Genomic DNA, 20,818 nt, shown 5'->3' on the forward strand with positions numbered 1-20,818 from the left:
AATCATTACAAAGTCATTAATGTCCTCATGATATCAGCATGGAGGTTAGTTAACCACAGGTCATGTTTTTGCTAATTCTACGCTAAAATCCTCAATGTTACTCATGGACGTCTTTTTAGGTTCAATGTCGAAAAAAAAACTATTTTAAAAAACGACAAACAAACTATTAGCAATCATGAATTTATACATTTCTTAAAATATGTTTTCAAGAATATTCCTTAAAATATGCATGTGTGTGTGTGTATGCGGGTGTGTGCGTGTGTGTATGTATGTGTGTGTATGTACGTGTGTGTGTGTGTGTGTGTGTATGTATATGTGTATGTGTGTAATATATATATATATATATATATATATACACACATATACACATACATATATATATATATATATATGTGTGTGTGTGTGTGTGTGTGTGTGTGTGTGTTTGTGTATGTATGTACGTGTGTATGTATGTGTGCTTGTATGTGTGTGTGTATGTGTGTATGTATGTATGAATGGGTGTGTGAATGGGTGTATGAATCACCGCGCCGGGGGCCATCTTCAGTCGTCTTGACTCAGTCTCGCCACTGGATCATGGCGGTCACGGGGAAGTGAGAGTGAGGCCAATGCTGCGCAACACTTCCTCACTTTAATTCACACACAAGTCGAGTTCCAGTTTGTGTTCTCCATAATGGAGAAACTTCGGTGTTCGTCGAAATCAACGGACGAACTCGTGTGTGTGTGTATATGTGTGTGCGTGTGTGTGTGTGTATATATATATATATATATATATATATATAAAATATATATAAAATATATATGTGTGTGTGTGTGTGTGTGTGTGTGTGTGTGTGTGTGTGTGTGTGAATGCACTGATTCCTGGCAATAGTTTGTTTTTGTCTGGAGCCAAAACAGGATGAGGCTATGTGAAAGGCTAACATAAATTAGCTTTTGTTTTTGTGAACAGACCCTCTTCCTGGCGTCAGATTATGAGGCCTAATAACAGTGGCTTCATTTCCTGTGACGGGGGAAAAAAACCACAGCCAACAGGACATGCAGTGACAGAAACACTGAGCTTCAGACAAAACAGCAAGTTCTATTAAAAAAGTGTGTAAGTTCTACAAAATAAAAAATAAAAATAAAGAAAGAAAGAAATGAACGATCAGTGGTCTGTCACATCAACACCGCTACTACTAGTAGCTGGGTTGCCAGGTTTGTATACTAAAATCCAACAAGAACAAAACTATTTGGAATGTCTCTACCAAAAACAAAGATCGATTAAATTAGATTAAATATTACCATAAATAATGAATAATAATGAGAACAGAATACCGATTCAGACTCACAGTGTGATATTTCGGTAATTTATCTACTGTAGTCATGTCACTACGTATTTCTTTCTTCCAACACATCATTGCATTTGTTCATTCACTATTTAACCGTAATAGATATACTGTATAATTCATCTAATGTATGGAAAAGAGAAGAAAACATTGGTGCATGAAGCACGTTTTAATGCAGATTAGTGACATGAGTAGGGGTGTAAATCTCAGGCTTCGTACCAACTTCGTTCTCGGATTAGATTAGCAAAGCGAGCTAACTACAAGCGACTACTAGCTAAAGTACGTACACTCACCAGAGACAACAACAATCTCTGCTACTTCCTTCCAAGTTGTATTTTTTTCCCCCTTTCGTAACGTTTCTATACACGTTTAATAACAGGATGAGATGAAATGCAACATGCTGTGAGAAGCAGATGTTGTTGTTTGTTAGGGCAAATCTGATCACCGTCCCCATTATTCTAAGCAGGGAACAGAACACAGCTGGCAGAAGCAAACGATCCACATAGAAATGAAAAAAACAAAGAGGGAAAAAAAAACCCAAAACAGGCGAGGGTCTAAACGAGGAAGTACACCAAAAACAACGAGGAAGACGGAAACTTGAAAAGACAGCTCAGAATTTTTCTAATACAAATGCATGGAAAGACTTCACGAAGACATAAGGGTTTTATACGCTACGTTCGATTGACCAAGAAAGCGGAGAAGTCTGAGCTTGGAATTACCTCGAGGTACAAAGTGTGGGGATTAATCCCCAACATGGCGCTTTCATGTTTGTTCTTTTGTAAGCAACCAGCTAGCTAGCTAACTGATAAGTGATGTATATTTTCTTCTTAAAAACAGTAGATTTAACAAATGAACATTATATGTTGATTTATCTACTTTTGTAATACTAAAAGGTAAGAAGTGCTACTTTGTTTACTGTTCGTATCGTGAGCGGCCATGTTGACATGACATCACTTGCTGAACTCGGGGTTGTGGAGACCGTCCTGAATTCCCGAGTAGGAATTCCTAGTTCGGGAGGTGGCTCTTTAGTCGAATGCAACATAAATACACAAACTAATCAAGGGCGGAACGGAGAGCAGGTAAATACAAGCAGGATATGCACCAATCATAAGACAGGGGCGGACACAAGACAGAGATCGATACAAAGGCACATGGAGGGAGAATTTGTGAGAACATGATATCAAAGAACTTGAGAGTATGGGCTCGAGTCTGTGAGATCCATCAGTGCTTCCTCGTCCTTATCTTCCTCATCTTGTCTCATCCCTTTGTTCTCCTTCTGTTCAGCTGACATATGGGTGTGGGACTGAGGTAGCAAAGTGGCTAATCTGTAAGAACAACAGCGTTCGGGAGGGAGAGCGCTAACTAACTCGCCTCCAGTGGGCCGATTAAAGGGACGGAGAATTTTGTTAGGAAGCACCTGGTAAGGATTAACGACGAGGACACTGACACACACACACACAAAGCTCTCAGCTCTCTAGGCCACTGCTTTGTTGGCGCTTCTCGGGATTAGCGGTGCCGTCCCACAACACACCTGTGCACCACTGTGCGTGGGCTAGTGACCACACGCTTACACAGGAACAGGACGTGATATAAGTGCACTGAGTACCTATTATTCTTCTCAGTGTCAGTGCCAGACACAAAACGAGCTAACTGAGCTTGAGGCCTGGTTGCATAATACAAGAAGCGGAGGAACGGGTATCATTTGGAAACAATGTCACTACCTCCATGACAAAACGAGTGGGGAGATTAAAAAAAACAAAAACAAAACAAAACAAACCTGTTGTTCTCTGATCAACGTCTAGCTGTGGGTTATTCAGCTCAAATGACTCAACGGTCCGTGACAAGCCACCTTTAAAGGATTAAACGTTTGTGATTCATTTACAGCTGTACCTAAAATAAGACCATTTGAAGTGTTCCATTTCGTAGTGGTGCTTCACGGTAGCACCTTCTGTTGAGCACCACGTACTAATCAGACGGAAAACATCCGTTTTGCATTTGATGTGGAGAACCGTGACACAGAGTTCATCGTGAAACAATCTGCTTTTGTCATTGGTTTTCTTTTAAAGTTCACTAATCAGACCAGAGAGGGTAAATCAAATGAAAACCCCCCCCCGTAATAATCTTAATAATTTACATAAACACGTGATTTGGATAAACCGCTACAGAAGCAGAGCCGGTTCATGTCTAGAAGGCTATAGATATGTTTCTCGCCTCTGCTGCAGTACTCAGATCAGTGAAATAGTTTGAGTCCACATCTGGAGCGTACTCCTGTTCTAGTGAGTACTGTGTGATGGTGTCCATATGACTGGTGAGTCTGGATTTCCACAGGATCTGTTTGGCCTCAGCAGCCCCTTAAAACCACACACAGCAGGGGAGAAACAGTTCGTCTGCGACAGGGTTTTTGCTGGGAGGTTCTGTGCCAATCACTCAAAACGAGGATTTAAAAAGAGAGAGAGAAAAAAAAGAGACATTTTGAGTGATTGAGTAGCAATAGAGTCTGCCAATTTTATTCAAAGTGGCTTAAAATTGATAGAAGATACAACTGAGTAGTTGAAGGGTAAGGATCTAGCTCAAGCGGTTGCTCAGGGAGGCTGGGATTTGAACTCATGACCTTCTGAGAATTAAACCAAAGTCTTAACCATTAAGTCACTACACCACATACACAAACGTTTCAAGCAGAACTAGCACAACAGCACTTTTTCATTTCCAATACCAATAGGTATAAATCAATTCTGGACTAAATAAATATTGGACCCAAATCCGATATTTCCCTTTGTTACAGGATCGGACTGAATTCGTTCTTTTTGTTCCTTCCGATATCCAATCCATTTTTTTTTTTCTGATATCAGCCCGAAGTTCATCCTGGTTATCAGATCGGTGCCGTCTCTATTTTTAACTAAACCGTTTCCAAAAATGACATTTAAACCGAAACTATATTTTTATATATCTGCATAACTCCCCGTGTTTACAATTATGGGAGGCGGAGCCTAAGAAATGATCTAAAGCAGGCGAACCGCAAAATATTTCAGCGGCTCGAACTAAGCACTCGAAAAATAACACAGATCCGATAAACATGAAGAAAAAAGAAAGAAAGGAAGAAAAAAACTAGCTGCAGTTCAGTAACTTGAGTGTTTTCTTTAAAAGAAAGAAAAAAACATTTGTAGCAGATTCTATGTTGCGTACATTCATTTATCTAAATGATTTATCTATAGGTGGCTCATTGAAAAAGAAGAGACTTTCATGTAAATGAAAAACAAAATGATTTACCCTTTCGTCGTGTTAAAATAGAAAATAAATAGACAAAAACAGAATGCTCGAAAACGATTGGACAGAGAAGTTATGCGTTAAATCAAAATAACGACATAGCGCTGACTTCTTTTTTTTTTACCTGTATACTTTGAGTGTTTGTAGAAAAGAGTATCGTGACAATTTACTATGACCTCGATATGATATCGCTGTATCACACATCTCTCATTACCAAATGCAGAATGGGATAAAATTGGATTGGAGCGCCGACGTACATGCACACGAAGCCTGAGGAAAGAATTAGAAATGGATGGACGAGTCGCTCATAAGGAAGCTCATCATGTAGCCCAGGAGAGGGTTCAGGGCCGTGGAAGAAGGATTGTTCGAGATCCTTCACCTTTGGCACTTTCAGGACACTCAGGATTCAAAATAAAGGGAAGATGAGATTGAGGGCAAACGTTGCCGTGTGGGTTCCGCGACCTTTTACGAAGGAAACGCATGGAGAGATCAGAACTTAAGCAACACCAAACGTTTTGTTATACCGAGCTTTTGTTATCCCGTCACGTATCACGACATTTCTCTAAACTGCAGCTGACAGAAGCAGCATGTGAACGTTGGCTGGCATGAAGGGGATCTATGTGCCAGCGAGCGCCGACACCCACCAGCCAGATGGCACTTTCCAGAAGCCGTGTCTCTCCAGCTGTCGTCTGAACCCCCCCAACCCCTCAGGAAACCTCTAGAGATTCCTGAGGCCCTTTCACAGAGATGTACAAGTGCAGACACGCACTTACAGATGCAAATCTAGGACTGTTCTGGCAAGGGATTAGGAAACGCATCAAATCCTAAAGAGAAGCCAAAGACACAAGGAATAGGCTTGGACAAGATGGTGACAAAAAGATCGGCACTACATTTCGGTCCCAGTTTCCCTCTTCTCCCTACCCCAAATGTTGTTCAGGAAATAATTGTTGATTCAACAGATTCGTATGTGCAATTCTACTGCGATAAATGAACTCAAATCGATCTGCATGCACAAAACGTGCACAACGTTTTGCGTATTCGGAGTTGGCTTGGGAGGCTACGTCTATGTCGTCTCGTAGCTAGCAAACTTGTTAACCATAAACAGTAAAAAACAAACAACAACAACAACAAGAAAAAACCCTGATTTCTCTACATCATCAGCTAATTTAAAGTCTTGTCAAGAAGATACTTGGATATTCAATGCTGTGAGACACTGTTACAGCGATTGTGCTATTGGTTGATGATGCCAATGTCTTTGCACTACATAGCTACGGATTGTGATGAATTCTGCTGACATGACTGAAATTTCGCAGATGAAAAACGCCACTGCGAATGAGCTTTAAAGCTAGGACGTTCACACAGCCCGTCTACCAGGGTCACGGCTGAGTTATTTCCACTAAGGACAGACGGGTCAGGTTTGCGGAAACAGGTCGCGGAGAGACAGGAAGGACGCTGGAGCCTGGCAGTGACTCCTCTTTCCCGTCAAAAGCCGAATCCCATGTGGGAAAGGTGCGGAGATGGGTCTTATCGAGACAGTCTGCTCTCACGCTTCCTCTTTCAGCAGAATGGAAACGAGGGAGACAGAAAAAAAAAAAAAGGAAGGTGTCCGTGAAGACCGGAAAGTCATGAGACCTTGTGATAAAAAGGTGACTCATAGGATAGGGAAATACAAATATTTGAGTCGTTTTATAGTCGTGTTCGTTATTTCACATATTGAACCAGGGCAGGTTTACGATTATGCGGTTTCGCTGTAACATAACAAGCTGGCTTTTTATATAGAGAGGAAAAACAGACGCTGGTGAAGGGACAACGATTTATAGCCGTGATAAAGTAACTGACTTGTTCTGCGGACGTCCAACAACGTTTACAGGAACTGTAAACGGCGGAAAAGTATGCTGTGTCACACCACGCACAAACAATTACATTTCTGGGTGGTAGCATTAGCATTAGCTCCACTTCATCTCACCGCTCCGTCGATGATTGCTTTCCAAGAACAGCACGATCCTCCCCGAGTGTTCTATTCCTCTTACACCACTCGGACTCGTTCGCTTGAGTATAGAAAATTCTCACCACATGCTTAGAAAGGAAGTTCACACCCCGATTATCAGCCAACACACACACACACACACACACACACACACACACAAAGCCCGTCCTTTGTTATCCTAGCTAAAATGTCTTTTGTACCAGAACAGTCTCTCCTTTCAGGAAGCAAAACAGGTTCTTAGCGTCATACAATCAAAGGAAAGCGAAGGATACTCGGGGTCAGAGAATTTGCTCGACTTCAAAGCGAGGGAAAACGGAGCCGGAGATAAGAGAGGCAGATGATTGAAATGGTAGTGTTAGGAATGAACACACACACACACACACACACAAAGCTAGGTGCTGGATGTAGACACCCATCCATGCTACAAAGGGCACAATGGAAAATGAAAAGTAGCACAAGTTCAACCGCTCGCTTGCATTAAATTTAGATTTCTGAGGGAAAACACCATCGAATTTAACGCAAGTGAGCGATCGCACTCGTTCTTGAGATGCATTCACGGTAACCCAAACACGACCCGCATCCCTTTACACCTGGATACGTGACTTTGAACTCCCCACCACCCCCATCACTCGGTTCTATTTTTGTCTTGCCTTTCTTCTAAAAGCTGGGGAACACCTGAGTGTGTCTGCAGGGTGCAGGTGTCACAGCACAAAACTCGAACACCGCTCCTTCCTACAGCACTTTCCTCAGATCACCATAAGGACACGTATATTTAACCTGTAGGTAAGGAGTCTCCAGTGCCAGAACATCGGAACAGAACTTTTCCACCACTGTCAACTGTTCCAAATCCACACGTCGACTAGCTCATCTAGCAAAACAGGACTTTTTTTGGGATTTATTTATGTGTGTGAAATCTCCAGAACGCAGCACACAGAACGCATGAAGGCTCGGAGGTTTGTAGACACGGTACGGTAAAAGTCTTCCGCTTTCCAAATGCAAGGAAAAGTCATCGTAATTTATCGTTTTTGTAAGGGATTCCTGTTGCCAGTATTTAAAGTTTCTTAGGAATCCGCGTAAAAACTACACGGTATGTAAACATAACGGCTTCACAACCAACGTAGACAATGACAGGCAAAATAAAACGAACATGAAAATGAACTCCTTGCACGTAAGATAACGTTTAAGATGCGAGGACGTTTCCTTTCTTTGTTTTAACACTTACGAAAATTGAACGATTGGGGGGGAAAAAAAAAGAAAAGAAAGGAAGTTAGGTCATTAGAAAGTAGGTTATTGCCTCTGAGGCAGTTTTTTTTTTTTTTTTTCAACATCAACTGACAAAACCGAAATTTTCGGTAAATGCAGAAGTATTGCGGATTCATCACAAGACGCAAGGAGGTCACGGGGCACACCTGCTCTGTGTGTGTTTGTGTCTGGAAGGAAGTGTTTAAGAAGCTGGTAGGGGGGGTAATTACAAAAACAAGAGTCACATGTTGAGTGTTTGTTCTTATGTTAAGCCTGCAGAGCAGAACTGCAAAAGCTCTTTCACAAAAAAAAAAAAAAGTTTTAGCGAACATCTATCTCTCTCTCTCTCTCTCATATATATATATATCTATTTATATATAATCTCCCTATCTCTCTCTCTCTCTCTCATATATATATATATATATATATATATATATATATATATATATATATATATATATATATATATATATATAAAGAGAGAGAGAGAGAGAGAGAGAGAGATTGTATACAATTAATAAAGATTATAGACGATTATTTTTCGCAGCACAAATTGAACGAATGAAAGAAAGAAACAAAACAAACACTTTTTGGGTGTTTGTTTTCATGTCTGAGGGTGAGAGTTTAAGAGGGCGAAGAGGAGTAAAGAACAAGAACGGGGAAGGATGTGGCACCCAAAACAAACACGAGGTGCAGAAACTTTTGTGCCTCTGTTCTCCCCACTTCCGCTCCACCTCGACACCAGAGGAAAACCACACGGCTGCAGGAGAGAGTAAACACGGACGGCTGAGAGAGTCTCTGTGCACAACAACTTGGTCTGTTTATCTCTCTCTCTTTTTTGTTTGTTTGATGACATTCTGATTTGGTCTGACTATACACGATATTTTATACTCATACTCTATGCTTTTTGATGCATTTAAGAGAAATAAATAATAATAATAATAATAAAAAATGAATACAAGGACAAACAGAAAAAAGCAATCAAAATGAAACTGTACATATAACACACTCCGAGGACCGTGCTCTCTCCCCTCTTCCACATACATGAACTCACAGACGTACATTTCATAGTTTCTTGGTAGAACGAAAAGTAATGTAAATGGTTGGCACGTATGTAGCGCTTTTTTTTTAACCATCTCTTGCCCAAGGACACTTCGGCCGGGAATCGAACCGCCAACCATACGATTAGTGGACAACCCACTCTACCACCTGAACCACAGCCGCCTGTAAAGCTAGATATTTTTTTGTTTTTGCTTATTTTATTCCCGTCAAAAGAGAGGGGCTGGTGAGCTAACGCCTGTTTATAGCTGCTATAACGCAAGTGAGAACAGGAACTTGTTTTGCAGATGTTGCACAACATTAAATGCAACTGTAAATGTTCAAAAGAAAACTTAGTCATTCGAAGTTTGTTCGATGCTTTGTGTAGGTGGGGTCGATCTTTCCATTTATGAAGCATAGGCTTTTTATGGAAATGGTAAGAATTAATAATATAAAAGTTTTGGGTGTTGGTGAGGTCACTATACAATGTGGCACAAGGAAAATTGGCCTCACCTCACACACATGAACAATGAGCGCAGTCTTTCACAATGAGCATACTGCTTTCATTCATTTATTTGTACAAAATATCAAATGTACACAGAAGTTACATATACACAGATGAGGACAAACGAGGAGAAAGTGAAAGAAAGAGAGAGAGAAGGAGATGTCCGTCTCTCTCCCGACGTGTCGTGAAGAACGCCGCCTCTCAGCTGCTGTCAAAACAAGGCCGGGATGTTTTCCTAGCTGCAGCCGTCTCATCCGCAGGGAGTTAATGAATTTCTGGGAGAGACCGCTACAGGATCCTTTAAACATCCTCCCCGTTCTAACCCCTCACTGCCCTCTGACCTCCATTCAGCTTTTCCTTCAATTCCTTCCGTTCCTTTTCTTTCTGTTTTTCTTGCGTTTTGAAGCTGAACAAAGTTCCCAAGTGTTAAAAGGGAGGGTGTGTGTCTCATACTCCAAAACAACGTCAATGACCCCTGAAAGCTGATGATTGGACACGTGTCAAACTGCTGGACTCTCAGCGCCTCCCGTCTCTTTGCGCGACTCATCCTGCTGCTGCATCTGCTCCAGGATAACAGCCTGGTTGTCTAGACACTCTCTCAGCTTGTCCTCTGTCAGCGTGAGACGCTCTTCCAGTACAGCCACAGTCTGAAACACAAACGGTTCATGCTAATTAGTGCCATACACCACTGATATCAATTCAAAACTCGGTCATTTAATACAGCTGCAAAATACCATTTTAACAACAATAATTTTAAAACACTCCAAAATCTAGGCGCACACAAAAACTAATCTGAAATCACTCATATCAGACAGTAGAACTCAATAGATCTTTTTTCCACCACACAGTGCGGTACGATTACGCTACGAATGTAAATGTAATCTGAATCTAGAACTATCCGTAACTTGGGATTTATCTCCCTGATGCATAATGGTACAAGGCAATGTGGTACGTTTACTAATTTGAATCCCGAACTATGCGTGCGCATGGCTGAGACCCCCGGTGTCCATTTTAGATTGCATAATGTTACTAGACAGTGTGGTACTAATCTAAATCCAGAACTATACTCAGGTGTTCATATCCTATCACCATAACGCTAGTCATGAAGGTAGCTGGAGTCCTGTGGAGGTTGTGGGATGAGAACTGGAAATGCAAAAGAGCAACAGCAACATGAGGAGCATGAATGTCTGACTGCATTTGGCTTTAATAGCCGCTTTTCCACTGAAATTACACGGAACAATTAATCCCAGGAACATTTTTTTTTTCCAAGGGACTATCGGGTTCCTCCAGACCTTTGTTGTCTGCGTCTCCATCGCGGTCTAAAGTACCGTGAAAATCAGGCAAATTAGTCCGGTGACGTACGACTGAGCATGACAAGCCCACGGCGAAGATATGACGCGTCGAAGTATGCTACAATCAAACTGATTATTGACACAAAGAAAGTTGATTTTAACGATAATATATGTAATAATGTAAAAAGTTTGTTCGGCTCATAAAAACACGTAGTAGGATCTGATTGGAACACAAACATTTGATCAGTACCAAATGAGTTTAACTGGTGGTCTAGTGGTTAGGATTCAGTGCTCTCACTGCTGCAGCCTGGGTTCGATTCCTAGTCACGGAAGGAAATCGAAAAGGATCGTGTTTTAAAAACAGACAGTCTATTTCCTGAAATCTGATAATAACACTGCAACAACAGCAAGCATGGAGGAGATTGAAGCTGTGCTGTTGATGGTGATGTATCTTTGCTAAAGAGGTAATTGAGAACATGCAGTGGTAGTAAAGCGAATTCTGAATACTTGTAATTCTAGACTTCAACCAAGCAATTGGATTTTATCAGCTATTGCTGAGATGACGGAAACGAACGTGCGCACGAGCTTCTCTCTGCACCGTTTTCCTGTATGAACAACGCCCAGCTCATTTAACCCACTTGATATTTTTAAGTATACTTTTTCATTGCGGGTCGCCGTTTCCAATTCCTGCTGTATTTCGTCCTCGGCATACCTACTTAATAAAGCCCGAACCTCATCTGATTCAAATCGCAATAAACAACTGTTACTGTACGTACCGCGACAGACTTTTAAAAATGGTGGTTGGAGAAAAAAAAAGGCTGTGTGCACTCAACCAATCAGAATGTTCAGCACCCAAGTCCCACCCCTCAAAATTCCTGGCTTTTGAAAAAAGTACCACGTTTGGGTACTTTGCGAGGGCTAAATATTTTACCCGGAACTTAATTTAGACCCTGGTCCGTGCGATGGAAACACACCGAGTACCCCCCAAAGTCCCTAGTTCCTGGGGTAAGTTCCTGCGGCGGAAAAGCGGCACATGTGAGGTAAGAGCAAGAGAAATGTGAGAAGAGCCTGAAACTCAGCAGACATTTCAAAAGAGAAAGAAACTGCAGGAGAAAGTCACTACATTACTCTGTGCAGGTTTGGTAGTCTTTTTACATGTTCGCTTTTATGAAAAGTACTTTGTCCTTGAGTTGAAAGCATGTCTGCAAATCCACCAACAGGATAATAAAGTTTACAGGATAAGAGAAAGTAACCCGAGTGAAAGGGTGTACTGCTCACCTGAGTCAGAATGTCCAGCTGCTGAACGATGTGCTCCAATGTACTTCTCAATGCTGGCGAAGTTCCAGCACGCTCCTCCTGCAAGTCTGTGACCCCTGGCCCCAGATTTTCCTCTTCTCTGGCTTCCTCTTGGTGTTGTGTGTGAGTAAAGATGGAGGTTAAGCCTGCGCTGGTGCTGGGATGCTCTCTGATCCCACTTGTGTGCCTACCTGCAGCCTAAACGACAGTAAAATGAGGAAACACAAGACCGTGAGAAGAAGCGAGACCACTGAGGGAAGCCGATTGGATGGGAGCGTATCTGATCATTTTAATTGAAAAGGTCGATTTGACTGCTCATTTTCCCCCCGCCCTCATTTCTCCCCAGTTTATATCGTTGCTAATTTCTTCCCTTAAATAGTAAGGCTAACAAATGCTTCCTCTGAGACACATGAACCCAGCCACTGCATCCTTTCAAACTGTTGCACATGCTACATCATGGGGCAGCTGAACATTGGCGAAAGGGTTTAATGCCCTCCAACACATTCATGAAATCACAGATGCCCACGATTGGTTAATGCCGTTTTGACTATCAGGGGAGAGAGTATGACATCCCTCCCACCCAGAAAGCATGGGAATGTTGCTCTGTTGGGCTCCTGGATGGCTGTTCTATCGTCTTGACATTCAGACTCACGACCTTGCAAAAACAGAGTGAATGCTTTGCTGTTGCGCTAGTTGAGAACCTGACTGGTCGAATAAGACATCTGTCCATCAGTTCGGTGGACATCTTAATTAACCTGAAACATGTAGACACGAAGGAGTCTCTGCCACTAGGTTCCAATGTCCCAACACCTGTTCTAGTGGGTGGTTTTGCTGAAATGTTGCTAGTTCTGGAAATGTATAGGGCCTCTGACCCTGTGGGCCAAGCAGCACCAAGACACGGCTCATCAACAACGTGGAGGACTTGAACAGGGAGGGGGAGGGAGGGTTGCCTACACATTCCTGCTCTAATACAGGAAGAAAAATCGATTGCAGCTCCTTGCTTCCTGCGTCGTGTCCTGACTTCAAAGGCCAGCGGTGGAGAGACAGAAGCATGGCCTGGGAGAGGAAGAGGGCTGTTGAGGAGGAGGGGGCGAACAAAGCAGCCAGTGTGTAACCCAGCCAGCTCGAGGGTCCCTCCTGCAGCCGCAGGCCACATCTGGAAAACATCTGTTCTCCTCGTTTGTGAGCTCCTTGCTTTCCAGACCTGGCTGCCTCTTGGGTTTTTTTGTTGTTGTTGTTTCTTCCTCTCCACCTCATCAACACAGGAAGCTCAAGTGCAATGAGGCAGAAAAGGAGGGCGAAGATAATGGGGATTGCCTGGCTGCCAATCAAATGTCCATCAAGCAGGGACTTATGACTAGGTCTATTGTGTTGAAAGGTAAAAAAGTAGGACACGTGCACTTTCTGTGTAGCATCAACCTACAAAAGTGGGTGACAACTGAAGAACATTCAAACTCCAAGGCTCTGAGTCTCCAATGGCCAGGCTTGGGATCAGACAACATTTCACAGTGGAAGACATGCATACGCTTTATCCTCCCCGGTGAAGGCAACACATGCTTCCTCTAAAATATGTGCAAATCTGCCATCACACAGCTGAAAATGCTTGAAGACGACGTTAACTGCCGTCTTCTGAATACATGAGCTCACAGAATGCCAAGATTGTCTAATATCACTCGGATTAGATGGTGGAAAGGAACAGAGATTCCTTCCCAGGAAGCCAGGTTTGCTCTCCTGGACTCTTGGCCATGGATGCTTGTGGCATTGATATTCAAACTTGTGTTATCCTGATGATAGGGTGAATTCTTTCCCTGTTTTGCCACTTAAAAATGAATTAGAAAAAAAATAAGAACTTGTTAATTGTTAACCATTTTCTATACTTTTTGCACGACACTACTTTTAGGAATGGCCTTTTGAAAGCATTCTGTTGGTCATCACCATTATGGGTGAAACCTACATTGCATACGGTCATTTGACCTAATTTGTTCAAACCCATCAAAATCAGCCATTCAATTCCACACAGTCATTCATGCAGCACCATGACCAGGAGAGTGTGGTTATATAACGATAACCCTGAGCACCATATATAGTCAGGTGATGGTACGATCCTGACAGTGTGTTCAGAGGGACTGAAGTGGGCACAGGTGGGTCATTATAGCTTGAACATAATCATTCAGCTCTGAGGACAGACCCATGGCCATTATGTTGGCCGAGCTATAATTTATGTCAACAGGTTTGGCGGCTGCTAAACAGGTACTTGGTCTGCACTGAGCCAATGGGAATATTTATGAGCTCCTTGAGCCTCACAGAAAAGCCCAGACAAGCCTTTGAAATATCACACGGCTCGTCGTGCTGCGGCCCAGAAATGGAACGTTACGAGAGATCAGAGCAATCGTGGAGAATTGTGTCCTCTCCTAGCCCCATTAATAAAACGAAAACTCAGTCACGTGGCTCTTCACCGCAGTATCCTCTTGACATTACTGGGAATGTGCGGCTGATTTAATGCCTGCAAGTGAAGCAAAAACCTCCTGTTCACACTTTTGCACTAATAGACCAACAGACATCAAGATTATACAATGGCAAACTGTGCATTTTAGGTATAGACATTCTTTCCTTTTTATTCGGTTAAGAAATGAAAAATTAGAATACGGTCACAGTGTGGACATGCATTATACCCGAGTGCTGTTGACAGGGCAGAAGGTGTTGATTCATTTTTATAATAACAGCAGCTCTAAATGTCAGGAATATATTAATGCACCCATTCTAATATTGTAACAGCTCATTCACAAGTTATCCAACAGACACTGTATATAAACAGATTTAAAAAAAAAAAAAAAAAAAAAAAAAAAAAAAAAAAAGGTCTGTTGATATGGTGAAGTTTATGGAAGGAGGCTCCAGTGTCAGTCAAACTGTACCTTTAAAAAAATGTTTTCCAACATGGGGAAGTCTTCAAGGCAAGGTAGTTTATACTTTCCATTGCTCGGCAACATGACAAGCTGCATTTATTTGTATAATTAACTTCAAGAGGGGGGGAAAGAGAAAGGAGGCTTTCATTAACTAGGTACAAAAATCACTGCTCCCCAAAACAACTCTCAGCCAGTGAATGGACCACAGCCAATCAGATGGCTAGTTAAAACCGGTGATAAGCGTTTAATCTCAAGGAAAACCTGTACTGCTGTGTGGGAATGTAGAAAAACAAAATCAGTATGGTTACAGGAGTGGTGCTTTGCTCTGTGTATAATATAAACAGTGCCCTCCACTAATATTGGCACCCTTGATAAATAAGAGCAAAGAAGGCCGTGAAAAATGGTCTTTATTTTTATAAATTCACAAAAATACTCTGCTCTCATGGATATCAAACAACTGCAAACAAAACACAGGTTTATTAAAAAAAATAAAAAATAAAAATCTGTGAAATATAGGTGTTCAACTATTATTGGTTTTCTAGGGGTTTCAAGTCAGGGGACTGGGATGGCGATGGCAGGACCTTGATTTTGTGGTCAGTAAACCATTTTTGTGTTCATTTTGATGTATGTGTTGGATCCCGCTGGAAGATCCAACCAAATCCTGACTGTCAGAGGCAGTCAGGATTTCATTTAATATCTGTTGATATTTGATAGAGTCCATGATGCCATGTATCCTAACAAAATGTCCAGGTCCTCTGGCAGAAAAACAGCCAAAAACATTAAAGAGCCCCCACCATATTTAACCGTGGGCATGAGGTACTTTTCCATATGGCTACCTCTCTGTGTGTGCCAAAAACCACCTCTGTGTTTATTACCAAAAAGCTCTATTTTGGTTTCATCTGACCACAAAAACCCGATCCCATTTGAAGTTCCAATAGTGTCTGGCAAACTTGATGCTTGAGTTTGTTTTTGGATAAGAGTAGAGGCTTTTTTCTTGAAATCCTTCCAAACAGCTTGTGGTGATGTAGGTGACTTCAGATTGTAGTTTTGGAGACTTTCTGACCCCAAGACACAACTAACTTCTGCAATTCTCCAGCTGTGATCCTTGGAGATTTTTTGGCCACTCGAGCCATCCTCTTCACAGTATGTCGAGACAATATAGACACGTTCAATTCCAGGTTGATTCATAACATTTCCAGTTAACTGGAACTTCTTAATTATTGTCCTGAAGGTGGAAATGGGCATTTTCAATGCTTGTGCTATTTTCTTAAAGCCACTTCCCATTTTGTGAAGCTCAACAACCTTTTGCTGCACATCACAGCTATATTCCTTGGTCTATATTCCCATTGTTATGGATGACAGAGGGCATTTGACCTGTGTGTTACCTCATATTTATACCCCTATGTAACAGGAAGTCACGAGTGAACAATTTCCTGTTCCTAGTCACCCAGGTGTACTAAAAAAAAATGTAAAATATCAATATGAATACACTTCAAATATATTTTTCTCATATCAATTCATAGGGGTGCCAATAATTGTTGCACACCTATATTTAACAAATGTTAAACAAATGTGTTGTTTGAAATGGTTTGATATCCATGAGAGCAGAGTATTTGTGATGAAAATTTTATATATATATATAATATATAAATAATATATATATATATATATATATATATAAATAATATATAAAATATATATATATATAAATAATATATAAAATATATATATATATATATATAAATAAATAATATATATATATATATATATATATATATATAAATTATATATATATATAAATTATATATATATATATAAATTATATATATATATATATATATATATATATATATATATATATATATATATATATATATATATATATATATATATATATATATATATATAAATTTTCAGAAGATGATTTGACCCCCCCCCCCCCCCAAGATAATTCTTCACTGCATAATTTCCCTTAAAGTGTTATTATTTGGAGTGATAAAATGACACTTTTATTATAATACTTGAAGAGAACACAACCATTGTGCTTCTATGAAAACGAGAAAAAAAATTATATTAGTCAGGGTAAACAAAAAGGTCAATAAGTTCCCATGAAACAGTAGTCGAGGCAGCACGCAGAAACACAGGAACAAAGGAACACAGGAACCGCTTTCCCCTTCAATTCCATTCACTCAAACACATTAAGTGATTAGGAGCGTAACGCCTCCTGTCTTGTGATGGAGACGAGAACATTTCCCTTGTCACAGGACGCCCTGTAATGGCATTAAAGTGAGCACTCCCAGTACAAGGAAGCTTTATTGAAATCAAAGGCAGCATTAGCTTTTGACCCGTCGCCCTCTCCCTTATCCGACCGCCAAGTTCATTTCAGCCTTCAGCCACTCGCTCTCTGCCTCTTTATCAGCTTCGGTGCAGATCAAAGTCCGATTTCCGCTGTGTGGAGTACCTGCTCAGGGGAGCCTAATGGAGTTAAAGCTCCTCTCTGGCTGCACTCACTGCTCTCATTACATTTCATTTTGGTGTGCATGCAGCATATACTTCCTTCCTGTACTTCTCAAAACGGATCAAGATGCAACCAAAGCTGCCTTGAACATGTATACTGTATATTCATGTTTATACATGTTAAACCAAAAACAAAAATCTTATCTTAAAGATAAGATCAGTGTTAAGGGCGTAGAGCAATATGACGCGAGTCCTTGATCAAGACCTTGTTTAACCCACAGCAAGTCAGAAATCAACATCCTATTCAATCACGGCTGCCTTCACAGATATTTTGGTGAGCTGCCTTTGCTTTTGCTGAGTGAAGCAAGCGGAGATGACCGCCGATTCTGGCGAGTACTGCGGAAATGTGAAACCAACACTTGTCATGTTGAATGTAGGCCATTTCCTGCCAGGGGAAGTGAGCCACAGCCATCTGAAGCTTTCTGGGACTGAGAAAAGAGGACCATGACTCGATGAGACCCTGAAACCTGCTTTTTGACAGAAATTATTTAAATGTCACAACTGTTACTTACATGCTGCTTATTATATACGAGTTATTAAAACCAAAATGCTTAAGAGTACACAAAATTCTCAATTCTGATGCCAGAGAGTGTTCGTTTTTGTTCATTATCTAGAACAGCCTTCCTTCCCTAAACACCTTCCTTTTGGCTTCAACTTTCTCTGCACCGGATCCACGGCAGATAAATATCATAAACTTCCACAGGTGCCATAAAAACTGTACTGTTTGACTATCAGCTTTGTGACTTACACATGACGCAATACTTTGAATGGGATTACTGTAGCGTGTTAAAAGAATTGTGCAGTTAAAGAAATGAAACCTGTACCGTGATGATCGTGTGCAACTCTCGTTTTCTCTAATTAATGCTTGCTCTCTGTCTTTCTCACTCTGGCCGGTTTGTCAAGCTGCATTATTATCGGTTTCCTGCACCTAGTGAAAGACCAGGTCACAGGATATGACGCTCTTACGCAATCGAGCAAACTGCTTATCCGAGAGATGGCAAGCAACATATCTGTGAGGAAACACAGGATAACAGACAGGAAAGAAAAAGAGCAGCACAGGCAGATAATGCACCAATATTAGCCTGGTGATTAGTGCTGAATGAAACGGGGGGGAGATTCCTCTATGGAAATGGGCGAAGTGGGAGGAAAAAAAAAGAAAAAGAAAAAAAAAAGGGAAAAAAAAAAAACAGGCGAATTTTGACAAAATTCCTGTGTGAAACGCAGTCTGTCACCGAGATCCCACTGAGAAGATGAGTCATCAGGAGAGAACGAGCAAGCCAGAGTGTGTGCGCACACACACATACACACACACAAATTGCTCCAGATATTCAGTAAGCTGTTTGGGCTGGCTGCGATTAACTCAATCACGAGGCGATAAAGTATTGCTCAGAATCAAAGCATCGCTAAATGTTCTCCTCACGAACAAGTGCTGTCATTATCCTGATGTTTTTATTTCATCCTTTAACATGTCACATCATAGAAACAGTCTTGCGAGCAGATGGACCTACACAATTGTGCACATAAAATCCTCGCTGAATGACTCATACCGACTCTGTTCGGTCGTGATGAGAAGATGCAGCTCTTGGATAACCTAAAGCCTAAAAATGCTTATGTCTGCTGTTAGGAGCTGGTTATTGTCTGAATCCTGTAAGGAAACCCATTTTGTCAGAAACCCAGGATAAGCTAAACCAACCAGCATTTCTGGCTCGCATCCAAGGGAAATTTAGCTCCTTATATAAAGACATTAGCGCAGATGAGTCATATCACGGTGGAGGTTAAGCCACTTGACTGTGCCGTATAAACAGAGATAATATGTTAGCAGGCACAGGCAGAGACAGCCTCCGACATTCATACCATTTCCTGAAGGAAGAAGATACAGGAGAAGAAATATGGAACGACTCGTTGCTGAGAAGCAGTGAAACTGTGAAGTGAGAACGCTTCACACAGAGTGAAGAGATAAAACGGTGCACTAATAAACAACATGTCATCATGGGATGATGCTGAATCGCACGATCACACACGTACTTCATAAAACCATGAGCTTTTCTTTTGCGTGACATGAAAGAATGAGAGGTAACGATGATTATGCGTAGACTACACCGTGTCGGTGAGTGTTTTATGGCCTGGAGAGGCGGGCGCCAGACCAGGTGAGCTCAGATGGCAGATACAAATTAACGCTTGCTGTGGCGCTTCAGAACAGGAAGCCATTAGCGCAGCATTACGCAGCGGATGCAGGCCAGGAAATTAAATCCGCCTGTCTTCGAGAAACTGATGTCACCGTTCCGCCTGTGGGTAATGGATCGTTACTGCCTTCCGTTAAGAGGCTGAGAGGTGGACTGAGTGGGGGGTCAGAGATGTAGAGTGGGGGAGAGAGTGAGTGAGAGAGCGAGAGCGAGAGAGGGGACATGTCCAGGAGCAGATTCAGAAAATATGGTCTGCTCATGTATTCAAGAGGAAAGAGCACACCATGTTAAAGCTGGAGATCTGTTTTTGAACTCTGCCGATGTTCATTTGTTGAAAGGGTTTAAAAAAAAAAAAAAAAAAAAAAAAAGGCAAAGTGAAAAACTCAAATGCAGGCCGTGTGGTTTTGATTTTTTTTTTTTTAGTTAGGTAAAAAGTCAGTGTTGTATCTGATTAAATGTAAAGCATTTTAATTATATAAACTCATTTTATTGCTGCATTCAACTAAAGGATGTAACTCATTTCCAGACTCTGAATAGGACACAAACAAAACAAAAAAACGCCCCCGCGGAAACCCTACTCAAGGTCTCGTAATGTAGTTTTTTTGTTGAATTCATGTCTACTTTTTGTTTAGGTTAGTCATTTTTTATCTGATATCGTTTGTTAGCGCTAGTTTTTCTTAGTATTTCAGTATATAGTTTAAATAATTATAGTTTTAGCTAACTATTCATACACCATGAAATGTAGACTGATTCTGTTGAAATCTCCAGGCTCAGACAGAAAGCTAATGTTGGTTTACTGTTTAACCCAGTGATCCGATCATTAACATCAGGGTCAACAGTATGCTGTGACTCGGGCAGCTCCGCTATCTGCTGCAGATATAATACAGCCCACTGACACCTCATTCAGCCGTGTTTGAACAGTCCAGCACATCCGGTGTGCTCTTCATGCCACATGCGGTCATATCCACTTCCCATATGCTTTTAGAGGAGCAATAATGGGCAGGAGATAACGAAATGGCTATTACAGAATGGCTATATTAAACATATATGAGAGGAAAATCATTACCTAATAAAACTACAGCTTGAAAAGTAATGTACAGCACTTTCATTAGCACAGAGAACATTCTAAAACATCTTAGAAATACAATGTGCTTATAATACGTTAGAATCATGGCATAATTTCATTATTATTATTACTAGTAGTAGTAGTAGTAGTAATAGTGGTAGTATTAGCATTAGTAGTACTAATATTAGCATTAGTAGTACAAG

General features: G+C 41.2%; 1 protein-coding gene across 3 annotated transcripts in view; it reads right to left on the minus strand.

Annotated features, from left to right (window-relative positions):
• Positions 1 to 9,408: 9,408 nt before the first annotated feature.
• Positions 9,409 to 20,818, minus strand: part of poc1b (POC1 centriolar protein B) — a 44,746-nt gene continuing 33,336 nt past the window's right edge. For all 3 annotated transcript variants that reach the window (XM_047157292.2, XM_053682065.1, XM_047157293.2), the window contains exons 11-12: positions 11,929 to 12,144; positions 9,409 to 10,005 (exon numbers count right to left, since the gene is read on the minus strand). In XM_047157292.2, coding sequence (XP_047013248.1) covers positions 9,859 to 10,005; positions 11,929 to 12,144 — 363 coding nt within the window. In that variant the 3' untranslated portion in view covers positions 9,409 to 9,858. The remainder of the gene's footprint in view (positions 10,006 to 11,928; positions 12,145 to 20,818) is intronic.

The sequence above is a fragment of the Ictalurus punctatus genome, chromosome 8 (genome assembly GCF_001660625.3).
Source record: "Ictalurus punctatus breed USDA103 chromosome 8, Coco_2.0, whole genome shotgun sequence".
NCBI classification, from domain to species: Eukaryota; Metazoa; Chordata; class Actinopteri; order Siluriformes; family Ictaluridae; genus Ictalurus; species Ictalurus punctatus.